General features: G+C 49.5%; 1 protein-coding gene across 2 annotated transcripts; it reads left to right on the top strand.

The window, feature by feature from the left end:
• The first annotated feature begins 5487 nt into the window (after window positions 1-5487).
• On the top strand, window positions 5488-12405 carry CATIP (ciliogenesis associated TTC17 interacting protein). Of its 2 annotated transcripts, XM_047773481.1 has the most exons (10): window positions 5488-6125; window positions 6308-6400; window positions 6777-6977; window positions 7242-7297; window positions 8290-8376; window positions 8567-8734; window positions 10275-10399; window positions 11248-11324; window positions 11651-11739; window positions 11990-12405. In XM_047773481.1, the coding sequence occupies exons 1-10, from the start codon at window positions 6101-6103 to the stop codon at window positions 12263-12265; spliced, it is 1197 nt and encodes a 398-aa protein (XP_047629437.1). In that variant the 5' UTR covers window positions 5488-6100; the 3' UTR covers window positions 12266-12405. The 2 variants fall into 2 exon arrangements, with proteins under 2 accessions (XP_047629437.1, XP_047629436.1); XM_047773480.1 differs by lacking the exon at window positions 5488-6125 and having other exon boundaries at window positions 6205-6400.
• Window positions 12406-20213: the final 7808 nt, after the last annotated feature.

Below are 20213 nucleotides of genomic sequence, written 5' to 3' on the forward strand. Positions count from 1 at the left end.
TGCCCTGCAGCATTTGGAGTTTCCCCACCAGGGATCAGATCCAAGCCACTATTGCAACCTACACTGCAGCTGCAGCAACGCTGGATGTTTTAACCCACTATGCCTGGCCAGGGATCAGCGCCCATGTCCTGGTGCTGCAGAGACACCATCGATCCCTTTGCACCACAGCAGGAACCCCAGCAATAAAGTATTTTTAATTAAGGTATATACATTGTATCTTTAGCCATAATGCTGTTGCACACTAAATAGACTACAGTGTAGTGTAACCTAACTTTTATATGCACTGTGAAACCAAAAAATAAAATAGAATGATGACTTGCTTTATCCAAGCATTGACTTTATTTCAGTGGTTTGAAACTTGAACCTACAATATCTCTGATGTATGCCTATATTTACTGAAATAGGAAAATACGAAGTGAAGGTGACACTAGGCTATGGCAGAATTCTTGAAGGTGGCCTTGGAGTGGCTGAAGACTGGGAAGCAATGACTTAGCTCCACATTCCCCGGAGCCAGCAAAAGGCAGAATTTTCCCACCCCTGGCTACAGCTCAGTCTCCCCTTTTGGCACCCCGCACCCTGAGCCAAGAACCTTGGCACTGGCCTCCACTGTCCTGGGTCGAGGCTGCACCTGGGGTGGAGGTGGGGGAAGGAGCCGTGGGCCTCACCTTCCTGATAAAGGGTGGTTCTCTGTGCTCTGTGATTGTCCCTGGACTCAGCAAGCCCCAAGGCCTGGTCACTCTGGGTGTGCCCAGCTTTGAGGGGCAATTACCAACAGTTCCCTAGGGTTGGTAAACCATTTCCCAGGGACTTGGCTGATCCTCCCACTGGGGTATCTGTCCTAAATGATGGCACATGCTTCTCCTGGAGCCAGCTCCAACCAGGCCACCTGCTCTTTGTTTGCAGGACAGCAGAAGTGACAAGTGGTCTTAGAGACCTGGGTTCCAGTCCCAACTCTGTCACTCAACATCCAAGGACCTTGGGCAAGTCATTTCCCTGACTTCAATTTCTTCACCTTCAGGGGCAGTGACAACCTTGAAGAACACAGAAGCCTTTCAAGTGCAAGTGACAATCAACTGAAAAGGGGCTGAAATCAAAAGAGACATTTATCAGCTCATGAAATTGAGAAGTATGGGATTATGTCATGGTGACTTCAGGCATGGCTGGATCCAGGGATTCAAAGGCATCTTCATCATTAGCTCTGCTTTCTTCTTCTATATTGTTATTTTTCTGTCAGTCTTTCTCCTTGCAAGGGAAAGATTGTCTCTAGAAGTTCCAGGTTTACAGACTATTAGTTCATCAAACCTAGTCAAACCTCCAATAGTCCCAGGGTTTGAGTTTCATTGGTCCAGCTTTGATCATGTGCCTAACCCTGAACCAATCATAGACGTTAGGGGAATGGCTTCTCTGACTGGCCAGGTTAGGTCACATGACCATACGTGGACAAGCAGTGTCAGACCCAACTTAAATCCAGTGTATTGAGAGTGGAGAAAGGGTCCCCCAGAGGAATAAGGGGTCTGACACCAGAAATGATTCAAGGTGGCAAAATCATAAACCTCCACCAAATCCATTTATTTGGAGGTTATTAGGAGAGGTAGTTGAGAAAGGCATATGAAGTCACTTTAAAATGTTACATCTGGGGAGTTCCCGCGGTGGCGCAGTGGTTGACAAATCCGACTAGGAACCATGAGGTCGCGGGTTCGATCCCTGGCCTCACTCAGTGGGTTAAGGATCCGACATTGCTGTGAGCTGTGGTGTAGGTTGCAGACGCGGCTCCAATCCCTCTTGCTGTGGCTCTGGCGAATGCCGGTGGCTACAGCTCTGATTGGACGCCTAGCCTGGGAACCTCCATATGCCACAGGAGCAGCCCTAGAAAGAGTAAAAAGACAAAAAAAAAATAAATATATAAAAAATTAAAATTAAAAAAAAAATGTTACCTCCGGGAATTCCCTTTGTGTCGCAGCAGAAACACATCCGACTAGTAACCATGAGGCTGTGGGTTTGATCCCTAGCATCGCTCAGTGGGTCAGGGATCTGGCATCGCTGTGACCTATGGTGTAGGTCGCAGACATGGCTCGGATCCAGTGTTGCTATTGCTGTGGTGTAGGTCCGCGGCTACAGCTCCAATTAGACCCCTAGCCTGGGAAACTCCATATGTTGTAGGTGCAGCCCCAAAAACCAAAAAAAAGAAAAAAAAGAAAACATCTGGGAAGCTAACCCTGATAGTCAGTAAACCCTAGGCTTGGGCCAAGGGCAGGACAGGGTGGTAAAAAGTGAGAGGACTTGGAGTTGGACTGATCTGGATTTGAATGCAGACTCTGACTGACCATGGGTAACGCCAGACAGGGGACTCCTTCTGGAGTGGCTGGGAGACTCAAAGGAGATGCACCATGGTGTTCAGTGAAGGGCAGCCTCTCTTTCCTCTTGCTGTTATTAATAAACTTAGGGCTAGTCTGTCAGGGACAATAGGACAAAATGATTAAGAATATGGATTTGGGAGTTCCCGTCGTGGCGCAGTGGTTAACGAATCCGACTAGAAACCATGAGGTTTCTGGTTCGGTCCCTGCCCTTGATCAGTGGGTCAACGATCCGGCATTGCCGTGAGCTGTGGTGTAGGTTGCAGACGAGGCTCAGATCCTGCGTTGCTGTGGCTCTGGCGTAGGCCAGGGGCTACAGCTCCGATTGGACCCCTAGCCTGGGAACCTCCATATGCTGTGGGAGCAGCCCAAAGAAATAGCAAAAAGACAAAAAAAAAAAAAAAAAAGAATATGGACTCGGAGTTCCTGTTGTGGCACAGCGGAAACGAATCTGACCAGGAACTATGAGGTTTCGGGTTTGATTCCCAGCCTTGCTCAGTGGGTTAAGGATCCAGCATTGCTGTGAGCCGTGGTGTAAGTCACAGATGTGGCTTGGATCCCGAGTTCCTATGGCTGTGGTGTAGGCCGGCAGCTACAGCGTTGGTGGAACCCCTAGACTGAGAACCTCCATATGCTGTGGATACGACCCTAAAAAGATAAAAAGACAAAAAAGAATATAGACTCCATCCAGTCCTTCTGGGTTGATGCCCATACTTTTCATTTGTTAACTGGGTGACCTCAGGCAAGTTACTGAACATTTCTGTGTCTCCATTTTTTTTTTTTTTTTTTTTTGACCATGCCCGTAGCTTGTGGAAGTTCCCTGGGATTGAAGGGCACCACAGCAGTGATCCGAGTCACTGCAGTGGGTCGCTGCTGTGGCACAGGTTCGATCCCAGGAACTTCTGCTTGCAGTGGACACAGCCGCAAAAGAAAAAATATATAAGATAACAAACTGGGGAGTTCCTGCTGTGGTGCAGTGGCAATGAATCCAACTAGTATCCATGAAGATGCGGGTTTGATACCCGGCCTCACTCAGTGGGTTAAGGATCTGGCTGTGGCATAGGCTGGCATCTGAGGCTCCAATTTGACCCCCAGTCTGGGAATTTCATATGCCCTGGGTGCAGTCCTAAAAAGGAAAAAAAAAAAAAGGAACACTTGTTGGCTTTTAAAAGACAATACTCAGTTTCTTTTTTTCTTTTTAATTTTATTTATTTATTTATTTATTTATTTTGTCTTTTTGCTATTTTTTGGGCCGCTCCTGCGGCATATGGAGGTTCCCAGGTTAGGGGTCCAATCGGAGCTATAGCCACCGGCCTACGCCAGAGCCACAGCAACGCGGGATCCGAGCCTCGTCTGCAACCTACACCACAGCTCACGGCAACGCAGGATTGTTGACCCACTGAGCAAGGGCAGGGACCGAACCTGCAACCTCATGGTTCCTAGTCGGATTTGTTAACCACTGTGCCACGACGGGAACTCCTTTTTTTTTTTTTTTTTAAATTTTATTTATTTATTTATTTATTTTTTGTCTTTTTGCTCAGTTTCTTGAAACTCAAATTTTAAAGCATAAACATTTTTAAAAATTTTCAGCTCAACTTATTCTAATTATAAATCTAATGAATGTTAATAAATTTGAAGGTGGCTTTGATTAATAATTCATCCCCTTCAAAATTAAAACTGCTTTAAGCAGTTTATGCCATATTTATTCATTCCATATATTCTACTTCCTTTTTGTTATTTATTTATTTATTTTTGCTTTTTAGGGCCGCAGTTGCAGCGTATGGAGGTTCCCAGGCTAGGAGTCCAATCAGAGTTACAGCTGACAACCTAGCCAGAGCCACAGCAACGCTGGATCCTTAACCCCCTGAGTGAGGCCAGGGATCAAACCCACATCCTCATGGGTACTAGTCAGATTCGTTTCCGCTGCACCACAACGGGAAATCCCCTTTACTTCCTTTTTAAAAGCAATTTTGTTATACTTCAATTATATCTCAGTAACGTTAGAAAAAACGTAGTAAAATAAAAATAATTCTCAGGGTTCCTTGATAGCCTAGTGCTTAAAGGATCCAGTGTTGTCACTGCTGTGGCTCTAGTTCGAACCCTGGCCCAGGAACTTCCACATTCTGTGGGTGTGGCCAAAATTAAAAAATTAGAATCTCAGCTTATCTCTCTCTCTCTCTCTTTTTTTTGGTCTTTTTAGGGCTGCACTCGCTGAATATGGAGGTTCCCAGGTTCAAGGTTGAATTGGAGCTGGCCTACACCACAGCAGCGTCAGATCCGAGCCGGACTGCACCCTACGCCAAAACTCATGGCAACACCGGATCCTTAACCCACTGAGTGAGGCCAGGGATCAAACCTGTGTCCTTATGGATGCCAGTCAGATTCACTTCCTCTGAGCCATGACAGGAATTCCTCAGCTTATCTTTTAAGCATCCTGTTATGCCAAATTATTTTAAATATTTCAAGAACTTGAAATGCCAAATACACACAATGTAATACAAAACAATATTAATCCTGTTAGTTTGATTCTCTTAAGCCCTTCTACATATAATTCTAAATCTCCCCAAAGTTGGCGGATATTTACCTTATAAAAAGATGTTTAAAGATTACCTTCCCAAGTGGTAAGGGAGATGGGGGTGAGGGAAAGAATAATTCCTTAGGTGACTGAGGATTCAGGGTAAGGTTTTTTCTTTTTTTGTGACCCTATCAGGCTGAACTGCCTTTTTTTTTTTTTTGCTTTTTAGGGCCACATCCATGGCATTTGGAGGCTCTCAGGCTAGTGGTCCAATCAGAGCTATAGCTGCCAGCCTACACCACAGTCACAGCAACTCAGGACCTGAGCCATGTCTATGACCTACACCACAGCTCACGACAACACTGAATCCTTAACTCACTGAGCAAGGCCAGGGATCGAACCTGCGTCCTTCACGGATGCTAGTCTGATTTGTTAACCACTGAGCCACGCTGGGAACTCCTAAACGCCTTTGTTTTTGTTGTTGTTGTTTGTTGTGGCGGTAGTTTTTTTGGTTTGTTTGTTTGTTTTTGCCATTCCCATGGCATGTGGAAGTTCCCAGGCCAGGGACTGAACCCGAGCCACCACAGTGACCTAGGCTACTGCAGTGACAATGCCAGATACTTAATCCACTGAGCCACAATGGGAACTCCCTGAGCTGCTTTTTATAGCCACTATGTTGTAGCTTGGGTCCTGGCTCTGCCAGTTATTAGCTGTGACCTTGGGAAGACATTTAACCTCTTGGTTCCTCAATTTTCTTAGCCATAAAGTGGAGGGGGGAAAAAAGCACCTGTTCACAGGTTTAGCCTGAAGATTAAATGAGATAATGTACATGAAGTCCTTTAGAAGAGCGCCTGGCCGAAGGTAAGGCCTGGCCGTAGGTAAGGCAGAGTTTAAGTGTTTGCTGTGACTGTCATTATTAGAACCACAGCGTGTGGGCGAATCACAAGGTATCTAATTGGTAGTATGCACGGGAGGCCATGTCTGATTCAGAGCCACAACTTCTAAGGTCATTCTACTGACCCATGTCATTCCCCTGCCTCCTAAGAACGGCAAATGCTCCCTCTGCTGGACAATACTTGAGGCTTGGGCTGATCCCCAGAAGCCACAGTGCCTACCAATTCCTTCAAGGTTTGGATGTTTGGTGAATGGGTTGAGGGCCCTTTAAGAGGCAGTAGCTAGCTCCCAGTTGCCATGGAGACAGCTGGCTACAAACCCAGAAGCAACAGGCAGCATGTCCTCTAAAGTTCAATCCAAAGGTGAGAGAAGGGCTGAGGGGTTGGGGGGGGGGGGGCGCTGGAAGGGGAGGGGCATCTTTTCCCTCTCCATCCGCCCTGGATGAGGCGGCCTTGGAGAATTCTGCCCTTGAGACCCCTGTCCCACATCTGTCCCTCTCCCCAGGGTCCTTCATCTGCAATCTCAGCCTCTCTTCCCTCCATAGGCTCCAAAGCCAAGGACCACCAGCCTTCCGCCCAAGCGGGTCTGCCACCCCATGAGGCCAATGCGGAAGCCATCCACTTCCTTGATTCCCTCCGTGAGCCTGGGCAGTGGGGATGGAGGGGATGGGCACCAGGGTGGACAGGAGGGAAGAGAGAGAAAAGGTCCAGACCTGCCTGGCCCCCATCTCTCTCAGTCTTGATTCTCCTGGGACTCAGAAAGGGCGTGAGGCCTAGTAGTAGATAGTCTTTAAGGGAAGACCCCCCGCCCCCCGACCCCGGGAGGCCATGGGGGTGGGGGTGGGGGTGTGTCTTCCCGGCTGGCTGCTGTAGAGGGGAGGCAGGGGCTCCCTGGGGGACCTGGAATGAGGAGAAGGTGGGCGGAGACTGTGGGGCACTTATGGTCAGGGGGTCAGAGAGTTGAGGCCTAGGAATGGGGGCTTCAATGGTCTCCACGGGACCCTCACCCCCCAGGGCAGGAGGAGCTGCTGATGCTGCTCTTCTCGGAGACGCTGGTCATGGTGTCAGACACAGGGGAGCCTCAGGGAGAGCTGACCATTGATGTGCAGAGAGGGAAATACAAGGACGAATTTGGTATCATGTCCTACTGCCCCTTTGTGCACGCCTCCAGCCGCGGCTACGTGGACGGAGTCCTCTGCGGAACCTCGCTTCTGGGTAGAGCTCCTGCTGCCCCATATCCTCCTCCCTCTCCCTTCCTCCACTGCTCCCCCCTCCCCCCAACCTCCACCCAGGACCCCACCATTGACTTCGCCTTGGGACCAGAATGAGGCAAAGAGAGTGCCTGGCACAGAAGGGTGGCAGGGAGGTCTTTCCTGTGGCCACCCTCACCTGAGTCCTCCAGCCTGGGCCCCCACCCTCCCTTCCTGCAATCTCCGGCCCCACCTCCCGTGATGGCAGCATTCACCTGCCTCCCCCCAGGCTACCTTTCCTGGAAACTGGAGATCGTGGAACAACATAATCAGGAGTTCATCAAGGTATCTTCTGGGGCTCCCCAGCCTTGACTCCAAACCAGGATGAGAAAATAGAGACCCGAGGAGGGAGGAAGGGGGTTCAGAGGACTGTCACCTCAATTCTCTTCCCAGTTACCCTGCACCCCCCACCACACACAACTTGGAAACCAGTCCATCTAGGGTCCTGGAGGTCCACAGAGGGTTGCTTCTGAAGACCTTCTCCTAATACACAAATCCTGGGTCCAGCCCACCCTCATCCTCCTCCGGCCCAAGCATCTAGCATCTCCCTTGGGGCCAAGTGGGATAGCCTTTGCCAGAGCGTGGCCTTTCCCAAAGGCTTGTCACTACTCTAAATTCTGCTCTGTGCCCTCTGTGCTCTCCATATGCTGTGGGAGTGGCCCTAAAAAAAAAAAAAAAAAAAGTAAATCAAAAAGAAGATGGGCATGATTTCTGTGGGACAATTCTTCAGTAGGTGTGGTTTCCTTCCAGAAGTTCCAGAAGTGGTCATGTTCCAGAAGTTAGCTAAGTGGCTGGTGTGAACTCCAGAATACAGATTTTTAGAAGATGGGCATGGCGTTCCTGTCATGGCGCAGTGGAAACAAATCCTACTAGGAACCATGAGGTTGCGGGTTCAATCCCTGGCCTCACTGAGTGGGTTAAGGATCCGGCGTTGCCATGAGCTGTGGTGTAGATCGCAGACGTGGCTCGGATCTGGCATTTCCGTGACTCTGGCGTAGGCCGGCAGCGACAGCTCCAATTAGACCCCTAGCCTGGGAACCTCCATATGCCACGGGTATGCCCCTAAAAAGACAAGACAAAAAAAAAAAATCTGTATTCTGAAGTTCCTTTGCCTTTCAACTCACAGTTGCCCCATAATATGACTCCCATTCTTGAACTTGACCACACATGGAAGGTTTTCTATCCAAACCGCCCCTCAATTTTCTCACTTATGAAGGAGAACAGGGCAATCTCATCTGTGTACAGGCTGGTGAGTCCCTCCATGCTCTGGCCCTCAGTTCCACACCCTCCCCATGGAACGGAAGATGAGGTTGCTGAAGCAGGATGATGAGCTGGCCGTGACCAGAACTGTCAAGGAGGGTGAGGTAAGGACGGGGCCAGGTGGGAGCCATGCTCTGCATCTTCTTTGGAACCAGGAGCAGGGGACAGATGGTGTCAGGCCAGGAGCCTGGACGGGGGACCATATGGACTGGACCATATGCTCATCACCTGGCTGGCCCAACCCTCTCCCCACTTTCCGGCTCAAGGTCCCTGACCCAGATTTGTCCTGAACAGGAAGTGAAGACTAAAGTGATCGTGTTCCCCTGGCACTCCATTGCGGGCTTCATCTCCGAGGCTGCCAACCTAGTGCTGCTGAGGGTGATGGGCTGGCGGCGGACAGTGCCCAGCAACGCGCGTTTCCTGGCCTTGGACACCGAGGGAAAACTCTGCTATTCCACTTATGTGAGGGGTCTCCCTGGGCGGGGGACTTGGCCTGAGGCAAATGAGAAGGGGCACGGAGGACACTGAGGCGGGAGAAAAGACCGCTGTGGCGTGGAAGACGGGGTGGGGGCAGGGATAAACCCAGGGCATAGGGGTGAGACCTCCAAGGGCAGGAGAAAGCAAGACCACTGTTGCTAGAGAAGATCAGTGTGAGGCAGGTGGAGTGAATGAGAGGGACAAAAAGTGGAAGCAGCAGAGGAAAGTAACACTTTTTCACAAAAGTCAGTCCAGGAAAAAGAAACACAGTGGGGGACTGCTTTTTTTTTTTGTCTTTTTCTTTTTTGTTGTTGTTGTTGTTGTTGATTTCTTGGGCCGCTCCCGCGGCATATGGAGGTTCCCAGGGTAGGGGTTGAATCGGAGCTGTAGCCACCAGCCTACGCCAGAGCCACAGCAACGCGGGATCCGAGCCACGTCTGCGACCTACGCCACAGCTTACGGCAACGCCGGATTGTTAACCCACTGAGCAAGGGCAGGGACCGAACCCGCAACCTCATGGTTCCTAGTCGGATTCGTTAGCCACTGCGCCACGACGGGAACTCCGGGACTGCTTTTTAATTTTGTCTTTTTAGGGCCAAACCCACAGCACATGGAAGTTCCCCGGGCTGGGGGTCAAATCGGAGCTGCATCTGAGGTCTACACCACAGCCACAGCCACACCAGATCCTAGCAGCATCTGTGACCTATGCCACAGCTTATGACAAGCTTAACCCACTGAGGCAGACCAGGGTCAAACCTGCAGCCCCATGGATCCTAGTCGGATACTCGTGGATTGTTAGCCTGCTGAGCCACACCTGGAACTCCAACAGTGGTTCAAGTTTTAATTACAAATGGGCAGCCTGGGAGTTCCCGTCCTGGTGCAGTGGTTAACGAATCCGACTAGGAATCATGAGGTTGAGGGTTCGATCCCTGCCATTGCTCAATGGGTTAAGGATCCAGCGTTGCCATGAGCTGTGGTGTAGTTTGCAGACGCGGCTCAGATCCCACGTTGCTGTGGCTCTGGCATAGGCTGGCAGCTATAGCTCCAATTAGACCCCTAGCCTGGGAACCTCCATATGCCGTGGGAGCGGCCCAAGAAATGGAAAAACAAAACAAAACAAAAAAACCCAAAAAAACAAATGGGCAGCCAGCACAGTCCTGAGGCAGCCACAAATCTCAGTCTAGTCCATCCTCAGCGCGTCACTGCCTCTCCCCGCAAATAGCCCCCTCCCAGATGGTCATCTCTGTTACAGAATCTGTCAACTAGAAGCTCTTGGTTATTGAGCTGCATGGGAGGCACTGGGGCAGGAGCAGGGTGGAGCTGACTCTCTATGAGAGGACCCCAACTTAACTTAGGGATGCCATTCAAATCTTGTGGTGCCTAAGGGTCTAGAGAGCCAAGGGTTGCTTATCACTGGAGACAAGCAATGAAGCTACAAGACGGAGGAAGGGGCCAGGGTGAGATGTTGGGGGGACCCTGGTGGGTGCCCACCTCACCTCCCTCCCTCCACTTTGGTTGCCACCAGCAAGCCCTGGGCTCGCAGACCATCCAGGTGGGCCGGCAGCAGGTGGAAGTGTTCATTGTGGAGCAGACTGTACACTCAGAGGAGGGCATCCCCATGTCCTACCAGTTTTACCTGCTCTCTGATGGGTGAGCTACTGACAGTGGGGCCAAGGGGACCATACTGAGCCCAAGCCTGGGAGTTCAACCACGGGAGGTGGGGATGGGGCAAAGGGAGAGTCCCGTTTCTGGGAACACCACCCAGAAGAGTTGAGATCTTAGCACCCCTGTTTTATCCACATCATTCACCCTTTCTTCATATATTCGCTCATTCGCCTGATCCTTGCAATGCCTCCCAAACATCACCAAAGAGCCCTGAATGGCTGAGGAAGTCAGTGCCAACTCCGCAGGGGCTAAGGCAGAGCTAAAGTAGCTGCCGCAGGTGTGGGTATAATCCTGAAAATTACCCACGTTTGAACAACTCAGCAACTCAATAAAATCAAAGGGCTGGGAGAAGCATCCCCGCACGCTGCTGAGCTGTCACCAGCAAAACTCAGGCACCAAATCCTGAGAAAATTCAGGAGGGGGAGAAGAATTTGTTTCTTGAAATTTCCAAAGAGGTATTGACAGAATCACTACACAGGGGAAAAAAAAAAAAAGTAATCAGAACATTACTGATTTTCCTTATTTCATAACTTAGCTCACTCTATTTTGAGTGCCACATAGCAGCAGGCTCGTGATTTTTTTAGCGCTCACACCTCTAAAGGTCTCAGTCCAGTCCTGGCCCATGGGCACACATCTCCAAGTGGGTAGGAACAATACCCAGTCTGAAAAGCAGGGGCCATTATCAGGGGATCTAGAAATGAACAGGACCTTGGAACCCAAAGACAAACCGGGGAGCTGGGGAAAGACAGCAGTAATGGACGGTCCCCAGAACATCCTTCAAGGGTGTGGGCTGGTCTAGGAAGACTCACACTTTCTTTCCTGTTGCACTCCAGGCACCTGGCCAAGAGGATCCAGGTGGGCTCCCCAGGGTGCTGCACCATCACCAAGGTGCCCATCTTGAGGGAAGAAGGTGAGTGAAGCCTCGGGCAGGTGGAAGAGTGACAGGCAGGTGGGGAAATCTGGATCCGCCCAGAGTGCAGGGGCTGGATTGAGTGTGCTATGGCAGGAATCCAAGCCTGGGATCAGATGGAGAAGCTTGGCTTTCCAGCCCCTGTCCCCAAGGCAATTAGGGGAGGATCATTTTGCCCGGAACCCCTTCCAGCAACTCTGTCCACACGGGCAGAACCCTGAGGCTTTAGCTGAGCCTGCGGCTTGGGCATCTCTCTGTATCCGAGGAAGGTTCTGGGATCGGAGTATGCAGCCGACCCGCATACTCCCTCCCCCACCCCCACCCAGACGCTATTGAGCCTCGCCCAGTATTTGAGAAGAAGCCCCTGGTGTGGGAGGAGGACATGGAGCTCTTCTCAAAGTTCATGGACCGGAAGGTGAGGCGAGGCTGCAGTCAGCCCGTTGTCCCCACCCTCCCCGTCCCTCTGTCCTGGGCATAAATTCCACCCTTACTGATCTCTGTTTCTGCCTGGTTGAAATGCATCACCCCCGGGGGCTGGGAGGCCCCAGTGTGCCTACGCCCTCCACGGAGTGAAGGAGGGGGCCCTCCTGGGGCGCGGGGCGCGGGGTCCGGGGTGCGGCTCAGGCTCGGCTCCCCGCCCCCCCCCCCCCCCCCCCCCGCCCCAGGAGGAGCTCCGTCTCAGCCACAACAGCTATCTGCGGCAGCACCCGGAGGCCCACGCGCTCATCTCCGACTTCCTGCTCTTCCTGCTGCTGCGCCAGCCGGCCGACGTGGTCACCTTCGCCGCCGAGTACTTTGGCCCCTTTGCGATGAGACGCGCCTCCACCCCGGCCTTGCGCTCCTCCAACCGGCCCAGCCCCTTCCGCGCGCTGGAGCCCGAGGGCAGCGAGGCCGAGGAGGGCGAGGCGGGGAGCAAGGCGGGCGAGGGCCCCGCGGGCTAGGACTGGACGGGACGGGAAGCCGGGGCGACCGGGCTGAGCTGGGACGCCCGCGGGACACACCCGAGAGGCGCGCGCTCTTTCCGGCCTGCGGTTTTGATGACAATAAACGGGGCCCTCCCCAGGCTCGCCTACAGCCGGAACCTTCTCTGCTCAGCCCCTCGTGTCTCGGGCTAAACGTAGGAAACGTGAAGAGGAATCTTCCTAGATGCTATTATGCTCGGTATCCCTATTTTACAGATAAGAAAATAGAGCCCTCCCCCGCCCCCCGGAGTTCCCGTCGTGGCTCAGTGGTTAACAAATCCGACTAGGAGCCATGAGGTTGCAGGTTTGATCCCTGGCCTCGCTCAGTGGCTTAAGGATCTGGCATTGCTGTGAGCTGTGGTGTAGGTCACAGACACAGCTCAGATCTGGCGTTGCTGTGGCTCTGGCGTTAGGCTGCAGCTCCGATTAGACCGCTAGTCTGGGAACCTCCATATGCCATGGGTGTGGTCCTATAAAGACAAAAAATATATATATATATAGAGAGAGAGGGCCCCAAAAGTTAAGGAACAACATGCGAGAAACAGGATTCAAGCCAGGACGTTGGATTCCAAAAACCCACACTTTTAGTCACTAGGGTATCCGGGAGGGGCCGCGCTTTGGGGGATCATCATTCTGGATTCCACCCAGCATAACTGGCTGCTCCAGCCAAAGAAAAAGAGCTGGCCCCGTGAGGTGGGGGGTTGATTCACCTTGCTCATCACCTCTGAAGCTTTCCAGTCCCCAGCCACCAGCCCTCACACTCCATCTCCTTCTTCCCCATTCCCTCTACACACAGGAACACCCAAACCGTGTGGGAATCCCCACTTACAAAAGGATGCGCAAGTGTCCACCTCCTCTAGGCTCCTTGCTTAATGTCAGTTCTGGCCAGTGACCTATTTTTCTGTCCAATACTGGCCGCAGCTTGGTGACAAAGAGGAAGCTAGCTCTCCTTCAGCTCTTGCTAACAGGCATGCCGTCTTCATCCCTCCATCCCTTCATCTATTATTCTTTTTTTTTGTCTTTTTTTGTTGTTGTTGTTATTGTTGTTGTTGCTATTTCTTGGGCCGCTCCTGCAGCATATGGACGTTCCCAGGGTAGGGGTTGAATTGGAGCTGTAGTCGCCGGCCTACACCAGAACCACAGCAACGTGGGATCCGAGCCGCGTCTGCAACCTACACCACAGCTCACGGCAACGCCGGATCCTTAACCCACTGAGCAAGGGCAGGGACCGAACCCGCAACCTCATGGTTCCTAGTCGGATTCGTTAACCACTGCGCCACAACGGGAACTCCCCTTCATCTATTATTCTGACCAATTAGAGATGCTTTGTACTCTAGAGAGCAATATGGACCAATATCTACAAAGCTAATGACTTTTTTTTTTTTTTTAATGACCACACCATTGGCATATAGAAGTTCCTGAGCCAGGGACTGAATCCGAGAGGCAGCTGCAACCTATGTTGCAACAACGCCAGATCCTTTAACTGTGCCACAGCAGGAACTCCTACAAGGCTGTAATGATGGAAATGACTCTGCAGTGTTCAATATGGTAGCCACTAGTCATACGTGGCCACTGAGCACTAGACATGTGGCTAATATGACTGAAGAAATGAAGTTCTACTTTGATTTTTTTTTTACAGAATAAAATACATACATTTACACACAATTACATTCACACAGATTATTATAACATGGATCTTAAGAAACAGATTAAGTGACTCCCACTGGAGAAGTGGAATGGAAAATATGCTGAGACAAATAGGAAATTTATTCTATACTTTATCCCAATTTTATGGCTTTCATCTTTACTACTTAGTTTTATCTATTACATTTCAATTTTTCTTTAAAAATTAGCATTATGTTAAATTGTTATATTATGCAACTAAAATGTATAAAGAAGAAAGCCTTATATACAATTAAATATTTTATATAGCATAGTAAAAAGAATAACAACTGGTAAGCATAACAAAAATAATACACCCTCTGAAAATAAGTAAAACATAAAATGCATAAGTTGGTTAAAAAACAGTGTAACCATATAAATACGTCCTCACAATTTGTTCCATCTCATTGATTCTTCAATAAAGGCATTACACCATTCTAGATGATGTGATAAATAAGACATTATAGACTTTACATTGTACCATGGAGAGAAATGGTTATTAATAATACAATTGTAGAACTGTATTATTTAATTGTACAGTGGCATTATTTAATTATAATTATCATAAGTTCTTTGATGGAGAGGAAATCAGAATCAGATCTAAGAAGACTTCAGCATTCTAAGAATGATGTCAAATGACCCCCTTCATGGTGGGTTATGCACTTATTTACTATGAGATATATTTCTTCTCCAGAGATTCCTTGTTTGTGTATCAATTGTAGATTTTTGGTTTGCAGTCATTCTGAAGTTTTGATGTGAGAGTCTATATGTATATGAGATTGTTTTAAGTTGTTGTTCTCTTAATTGCAAGTTCATCTCCAGTGTCCCGCATTTGTACCCACCTCTTCTCATGATTTCTGATTTTGGTGGTATAATTGTGCATGGATGATTTCGTATCTTTACTGTATATATACCTTTCCTGGTGAGCCTTGTCATTTGTGGAATTACTTTGATTTTAATTTCTTTCCATTTAAATAGCCACATCTGGCTAGTGGCTGCCAGATTGGACAGCAACAGCACTAGAGAGTAAGGTCTTTTCATTCAATCAGGCAGTCAGCTCAACAAATATTGGGCCCTTTCCATATGCCAGGATTATTCTGAGTCCTGGGAGATCATCAGGAACAAGACCAAGTGCCTGTCCTCATGGCACTTGCAGATAGCATAAGGAGGTAGACAATAAACACACAAAAATAATTTATGTGAAATGTCAGCCATTTATGAAAAAAAAAAAAAAGGGGCCAAGTCATGGGTGAGAAAGTGACTTAGCTTCGGAAGATTGAGGGTGGAGACAGGAAAAGCATTTTAGGCAGAAGGAACAGTAAGTGCAAAGGTTCTAAGCATGGAGTATTGGGGACCAAAGGCCCGTGAGGCTGATGCACTGTGAGGAGGTGGGGGGTGGGCGGTGAGGGAGAAGCTGGAGATGAGGGCGCTTGGTCACAGTGATGTAGGGAGGGCTAGATCTTGGAGTGCCTCATCCATGGAGAACTGAAACCAAGGGTGGCCCAGTCCCGTGAACCCAGAACATCTTCATAGAGATCTTGAGAGCTTCCTCCTGTCCCTGATACTCTGTGGCAGTGCAGAAGATGGGTAGGCAATGGGGAAGAAGGGACAGAGGGTAACCCACCCACATCCTTTTTCTGCTGAGCGCTCTTGCATCAGGTGACTTGGGAAGGAGTCTGTCACTTCCCTGCCTGCTCTGTGACACCCATTTCTAAACCAGTTTGTATTTTATTTTATCTTATCATTTTATTTTGCCAAGCCCATGACAGGCAGAAGTTTCCGGGCCAGGAATCAAACCCGAGCCACAGCAGTGACCAGAGCCACAGCAGTAACAACGCCAGATCCTTAGCCTGTGAGGTCACCAGGGAACCTCAGAACCAGTTTGTCTTTAGATTGTATCATTTGTCCCCAGAACTTCTATGACCTCTTCCTTTTTTTTCCCTTTTTTTTTTCCTCTCTCTTTTTTAGGGCTGCACCCATGGCATATGGAATTTCCCAGGACAGGGGTCAAACTGGAGCTGCAGCTGGCAGCCTAGGCCACAGCCATAGCAACACAGGATCCACGCTGCATCTGCAACCTACACCACAGCTCACAGCAACGCTGGATCCTTAACCTACTGAGCAAGGCCAGGGATGGAACCCGTGTCCTCATTGATACTAGTTGGGTTCGTTTCCACTGAGCCATGATGGGAAGTCCTGACCTCTTCTTCGTGCTCCATAATACTAAGCTATATGTGTCTCTCAACAAAGAAAAACAAACACTCCTGATATGCCAGGCATTGGGCTAGGATGTGGGAATGGGTGGGAGTATCAGGACCAGGTCTCACCTGCAAGGCCCACAATCAGTTTAGAAAGAAAGAGACATCGGTCAAAGCTCCTATGGATGAGTGTGTACGTATGGACTCTGGAAAGTACTATCTGCAGTATTAGAGTGTTTAATGCAGATCTGACCTAGTGTTGAGACCCCAGGGAGGCAGAAGGAAGGGAAGGGTAATAAGACGAGCCCTATGCAGCACTTACTATTCTAATTCCTCCAAACATGATCATCATGTGATTCTCACAACACCTCTATGAGATGAAGTGTGTTATTATACCCATTTTACAGATGAAGGAAAGGTTAAGGTCAAGGCCACACCACTGGTTAGTAGCAGAACCAGGAGCTAGACCCAAGAAGTCTGGCTTGAGTCTATATGTATATGTGAATCCACTCTGATAAATAGATCATATGTGGGGAGTTCCCTGGTGGCATAGTAGATTAAGGATCCAGTGCTGTCACTGCTGTGGCATGGGTTCGATCCCTGAGCTAGGAACTTACACATGCTTCCCCGCCCCCCCCCCCAAAAAAAACTAGAATAGATCAGATATGGCTTTCTGGAGACAGATCCCAGAACCTTCCTGCTTCAGATACATCCTTAGCAATCTCAACTGTATACTGATTTTCCCCTTCCCCAGGTTCCCAGAAACTTTCCCCTTCCCCACTACAGTGTCACTAACTTCAGGGCTTTGAGTTTCATGGGTAGACAGGGAGGGTGTTGTGCAGAGGGAGCATTCAGGGGAGCCCTGGAGAAATCAAGGAAGGCTTCCTGGAAGAGGTCACACCAGAGTTGAATCCTGAATCCTGTATGCTGTTTGCCAGACAGAAGGTGTGGAGGATGATTGAGGAGGAAACAGCATATGAAAGGCCTGGAGGAGAGAGGGAAGGAGCACGGAATATCTGAGCAACTTTAAGAGGTTCAGAACGAGATGGTGAAGAGTCTGGGAACCCAACTGAAGTGTTGCCCTCTGGGAGGCTGAGTGACCCTGAAGGTGGGTTAGGCAAGAGCCTGAATGCCTGCCTGTTTCTGCGAGGTTTTTTTCCTCCCACCAGATGCCATAAGGAGAACAGATAAACTGAGAGCAATGCTATATACGTAGATTGATGGAGCCCTACAAGAAGAGTCATACATACGTGAAAAGAAAATAAAAAACCAGGGCTGATAATGCCCTGGGAAGGTGCAGATATGACCTTCTAAATCTCCATCGTGCTTCTCCCATCCTTTGGTTAAATCTGCTGTTCCCCCAACACGAGCATCCCTGATAAAACCCGTTCTTGTTTAGGTTGATGGTTTCCCATTTTATTTGATGGTATATTGCATCAGAATTGTCCTCTGTTACTTAATCATCATGAATGGCCCCTGTTTAGCTACACTGTATCCAAAGCCTTTGGTGGGTAAAACTGAGAATGAAACCACCACCAGCATCGATGTTTGCAACAGAAAATGCACTTGGAAGAACTGACAGTGACCAGCTTTTTTTTTTTTTTTTTGCCATTTCTTGGGCCGCTCCCGCAGCATATGGAGGTTCCCAGGCTAGGGGTCAAATCGGAGCTGTAGCCGCCGGGCTACACCAGAGCCACAGCAACGCAGGATCTGAGCCGCGTCTGGAACCTGCACCACAGCTCACGGCAATGCTGGATCCTTAACCCACTGAGCAAGGCCAGGGATTGAGCCTGCAACCTCACGGTTCCTAGTCGGATTCGTTAACCACTGAGCCACAACAGGAACTCCTGTGACCAGCATTTTGGAACCCCATTTACAAATGCAACTATGCAGATTTCTGGAGCTCCAGCTCATGGACACTCTGCTCTTAGTCATTATACCTACTGTCTCTTCTGTAAGTTAGAGGTTGTATAGGGTACTGAGTAATTATTAATCTACTACACTCACCATGTTCCTAACTACAGCGAAGGCCCCCCAAAGGTGCAAAGAGGAAGACATCTGTCTCAGAGCCCTCCAGCGAAACAGAACCAACAGAAAAGATAGATAGGAGCTCCCGTTGTGGCTCAGCAGAAACAAACTTGACTAGTATCTGTGAGAATGCAGGTTTGATCCCTGGCCCCGTTCAATGGGTTAAGGATCTGGCGTTGCGGTGAGCTGTGGTGTAGGTCCCGGACATGGCTTGGATCTTGCGTTGCTGTGGCTGTGGTACAGGCTGGCAGCTGCAGCTCCGATTCAACCCCTAACCTGGGAACTTCCACATGCTGTGGGCATGGCCCTAAAAAGACAAAAAAAAAAAAAGAGAGAGAGAGAGAGAAAGAAAAAGAAAAAAGAAAAGATAGATAATAAATAGATAGATGATAAAAGGATAGCTAGATAGGAATTGACTCATGCAAGTATAGAAACCCCAAGACTTTGAGAAGTCCCAAGATTCGCAAGCTGGAGCCCCAGGAGAGCTAAGGATATAAATTCCAGTCCAAGCCAAGTGTGAAGACAGAAGACCAATGTCCAGTTCAAAGACAATCAGCAAGGAGAGATTCTCCCTTCCTCAGCATTTTCCTGTCTTCAGGTCTTCAGTGGGTTGGATGAAGTTCACTCACATTAAGGAGAAAAATCTGCTTTACTGTTGTTCCATTCAAATATTAACCTCCTCCTAAAAGCACCCTCACAGACACACCCAGAATAACCAGGAACCCCATGGCCCAGTCAAGTAGATACAATCAATCTGACTAGTATCCATGAGGATGCGGGTTCTATCCCTGGCCTCACTCAGTGAGTTAAGGATCTAGCATTGCCGTGAACTCTGGTGTAGTCACAGATGCAGCTCAGATCCTGAGTTGCTGTGGCTGTGGTGTAGGCTGGCAACTGCAGCCCTAGCCTGGGAACTTCCATATGCTGGGGATGTGTCCCTAAAAAGACCAAAAAAAAAAAAAAAATCAAACCATCACAACGCCCCCCCGCCCCGTGCCCCCCCCCCCCGCTTTCAGCCACCCCCACATGAGCCCAAGGTAGTGATTGCAAAGGCGCAGAAACCCTAGAGGTCAGGGATGGTGACGGTACCTTGAGCCACAGACTCGCACAGTGACAAATGCTGCTGCTGCTCTCTGCTCGCTCACCCCTCTTCCCACATTTCTGCCTCTCCAGTCCCTCCAACCGCCCCCATCAATGAGGAGATGGGAGATGAGCTGCGCCCCACCCCCGACCCAACATCCTGGGTTCTCAAAACTTTGGTTCAGGTTTTTGACTCAACAGGGGGCACAGCCTGGCTCAGATCAAGTCTGGGCATGAGAACCAGAGAAAACCCTGTTTTCTCTGGGTTCTGAGGTCCCAGACTTTGGAGTTGGAAACTCCATGACAATGTGAGCTTTAAATCTTCGTGGCAGAAAAGAAAGGCTACAGGATAGAGGACAAGAGTGGGCATGGCAGAGAGATGGCTGTGAAGGAGGGGGGTGTGGGGAGCGCAGGAGCTGGCAGCTGGTGAGCAAAAGAAATTGGGAGCTGAAAGGTCTAGAGGTTACAGACAGATGGATTCCTCAAGTGGAATCCAGCCCATAGGAACATTTGTTTAGATTATACAATATTTTTATATATTTATTTAGTCTTTTTAGGGCCACACCCATGGCATAGGGAGGTTCCCAGGCTAGGGGTCGAATTGAAGCTATAGCTGCTGGCCTGCGCCATAACCACAGCAACACCAGATCCGAGCCGCGTCTGTGACCTACACCACAGCTCACGGCAACACTGGATCCTTAACCCACTGAGCAAGGCCAGGGATCGAACCCACATCCTCATGGATACTAGTCAGGTTTGTTAACCACTGAGCCACCATGGGAACTCCATAGATCATACAATATTGTTGAAACACTTGAGCTTGGTGTTCAAAAAGCATGTGTTGTATCGAATTCCAAGATTTCCAGCATCCTTGGCAAATCAGAAGATGTGGTGACAATAGACCCCCATTCCCCACATGATGGCTGGCTGCAACTCTGTGAGCACTGCCCTCTCTAGAA

This window comes from Phacochoerus africanus, chromosome 3, assembly GCF_016906955.1.
Source record: "Phacochoerus africanus isolate WHEZ1 chromosome 3, ROS_Pafr_v1, whole genome shotgun sequence".
NCBI lineage: Eukaryota > Metazoa > Chordata > Mammalia > Artiodactyla > Suidae > Phacochoerus > Phacochoerus africanus.

Coding starts and splice junctions, on each gene's coding strand:
- CATIP (XM_047773480.1), top strand. CDS start 6,205: ATGAGGCGGCCTTGGAGAATTCTGCCCTTGAGACCCCTGTCCCACATC. Junction 7,298..8,289: donor ATAATCAGGAGTTCATCAAG/GTATCTTCTGGG, acceptor TCTGGCCCTCAG/TTCCACACCCTCCCCATGGA. Junction 11,325..11,650: donor GCCCATCTTGAGGGAAGAAG/GTGAGTGAAGCC, acceptor ACCCCCACCCAG/ACGCTATTGAGCCTCGCCCA.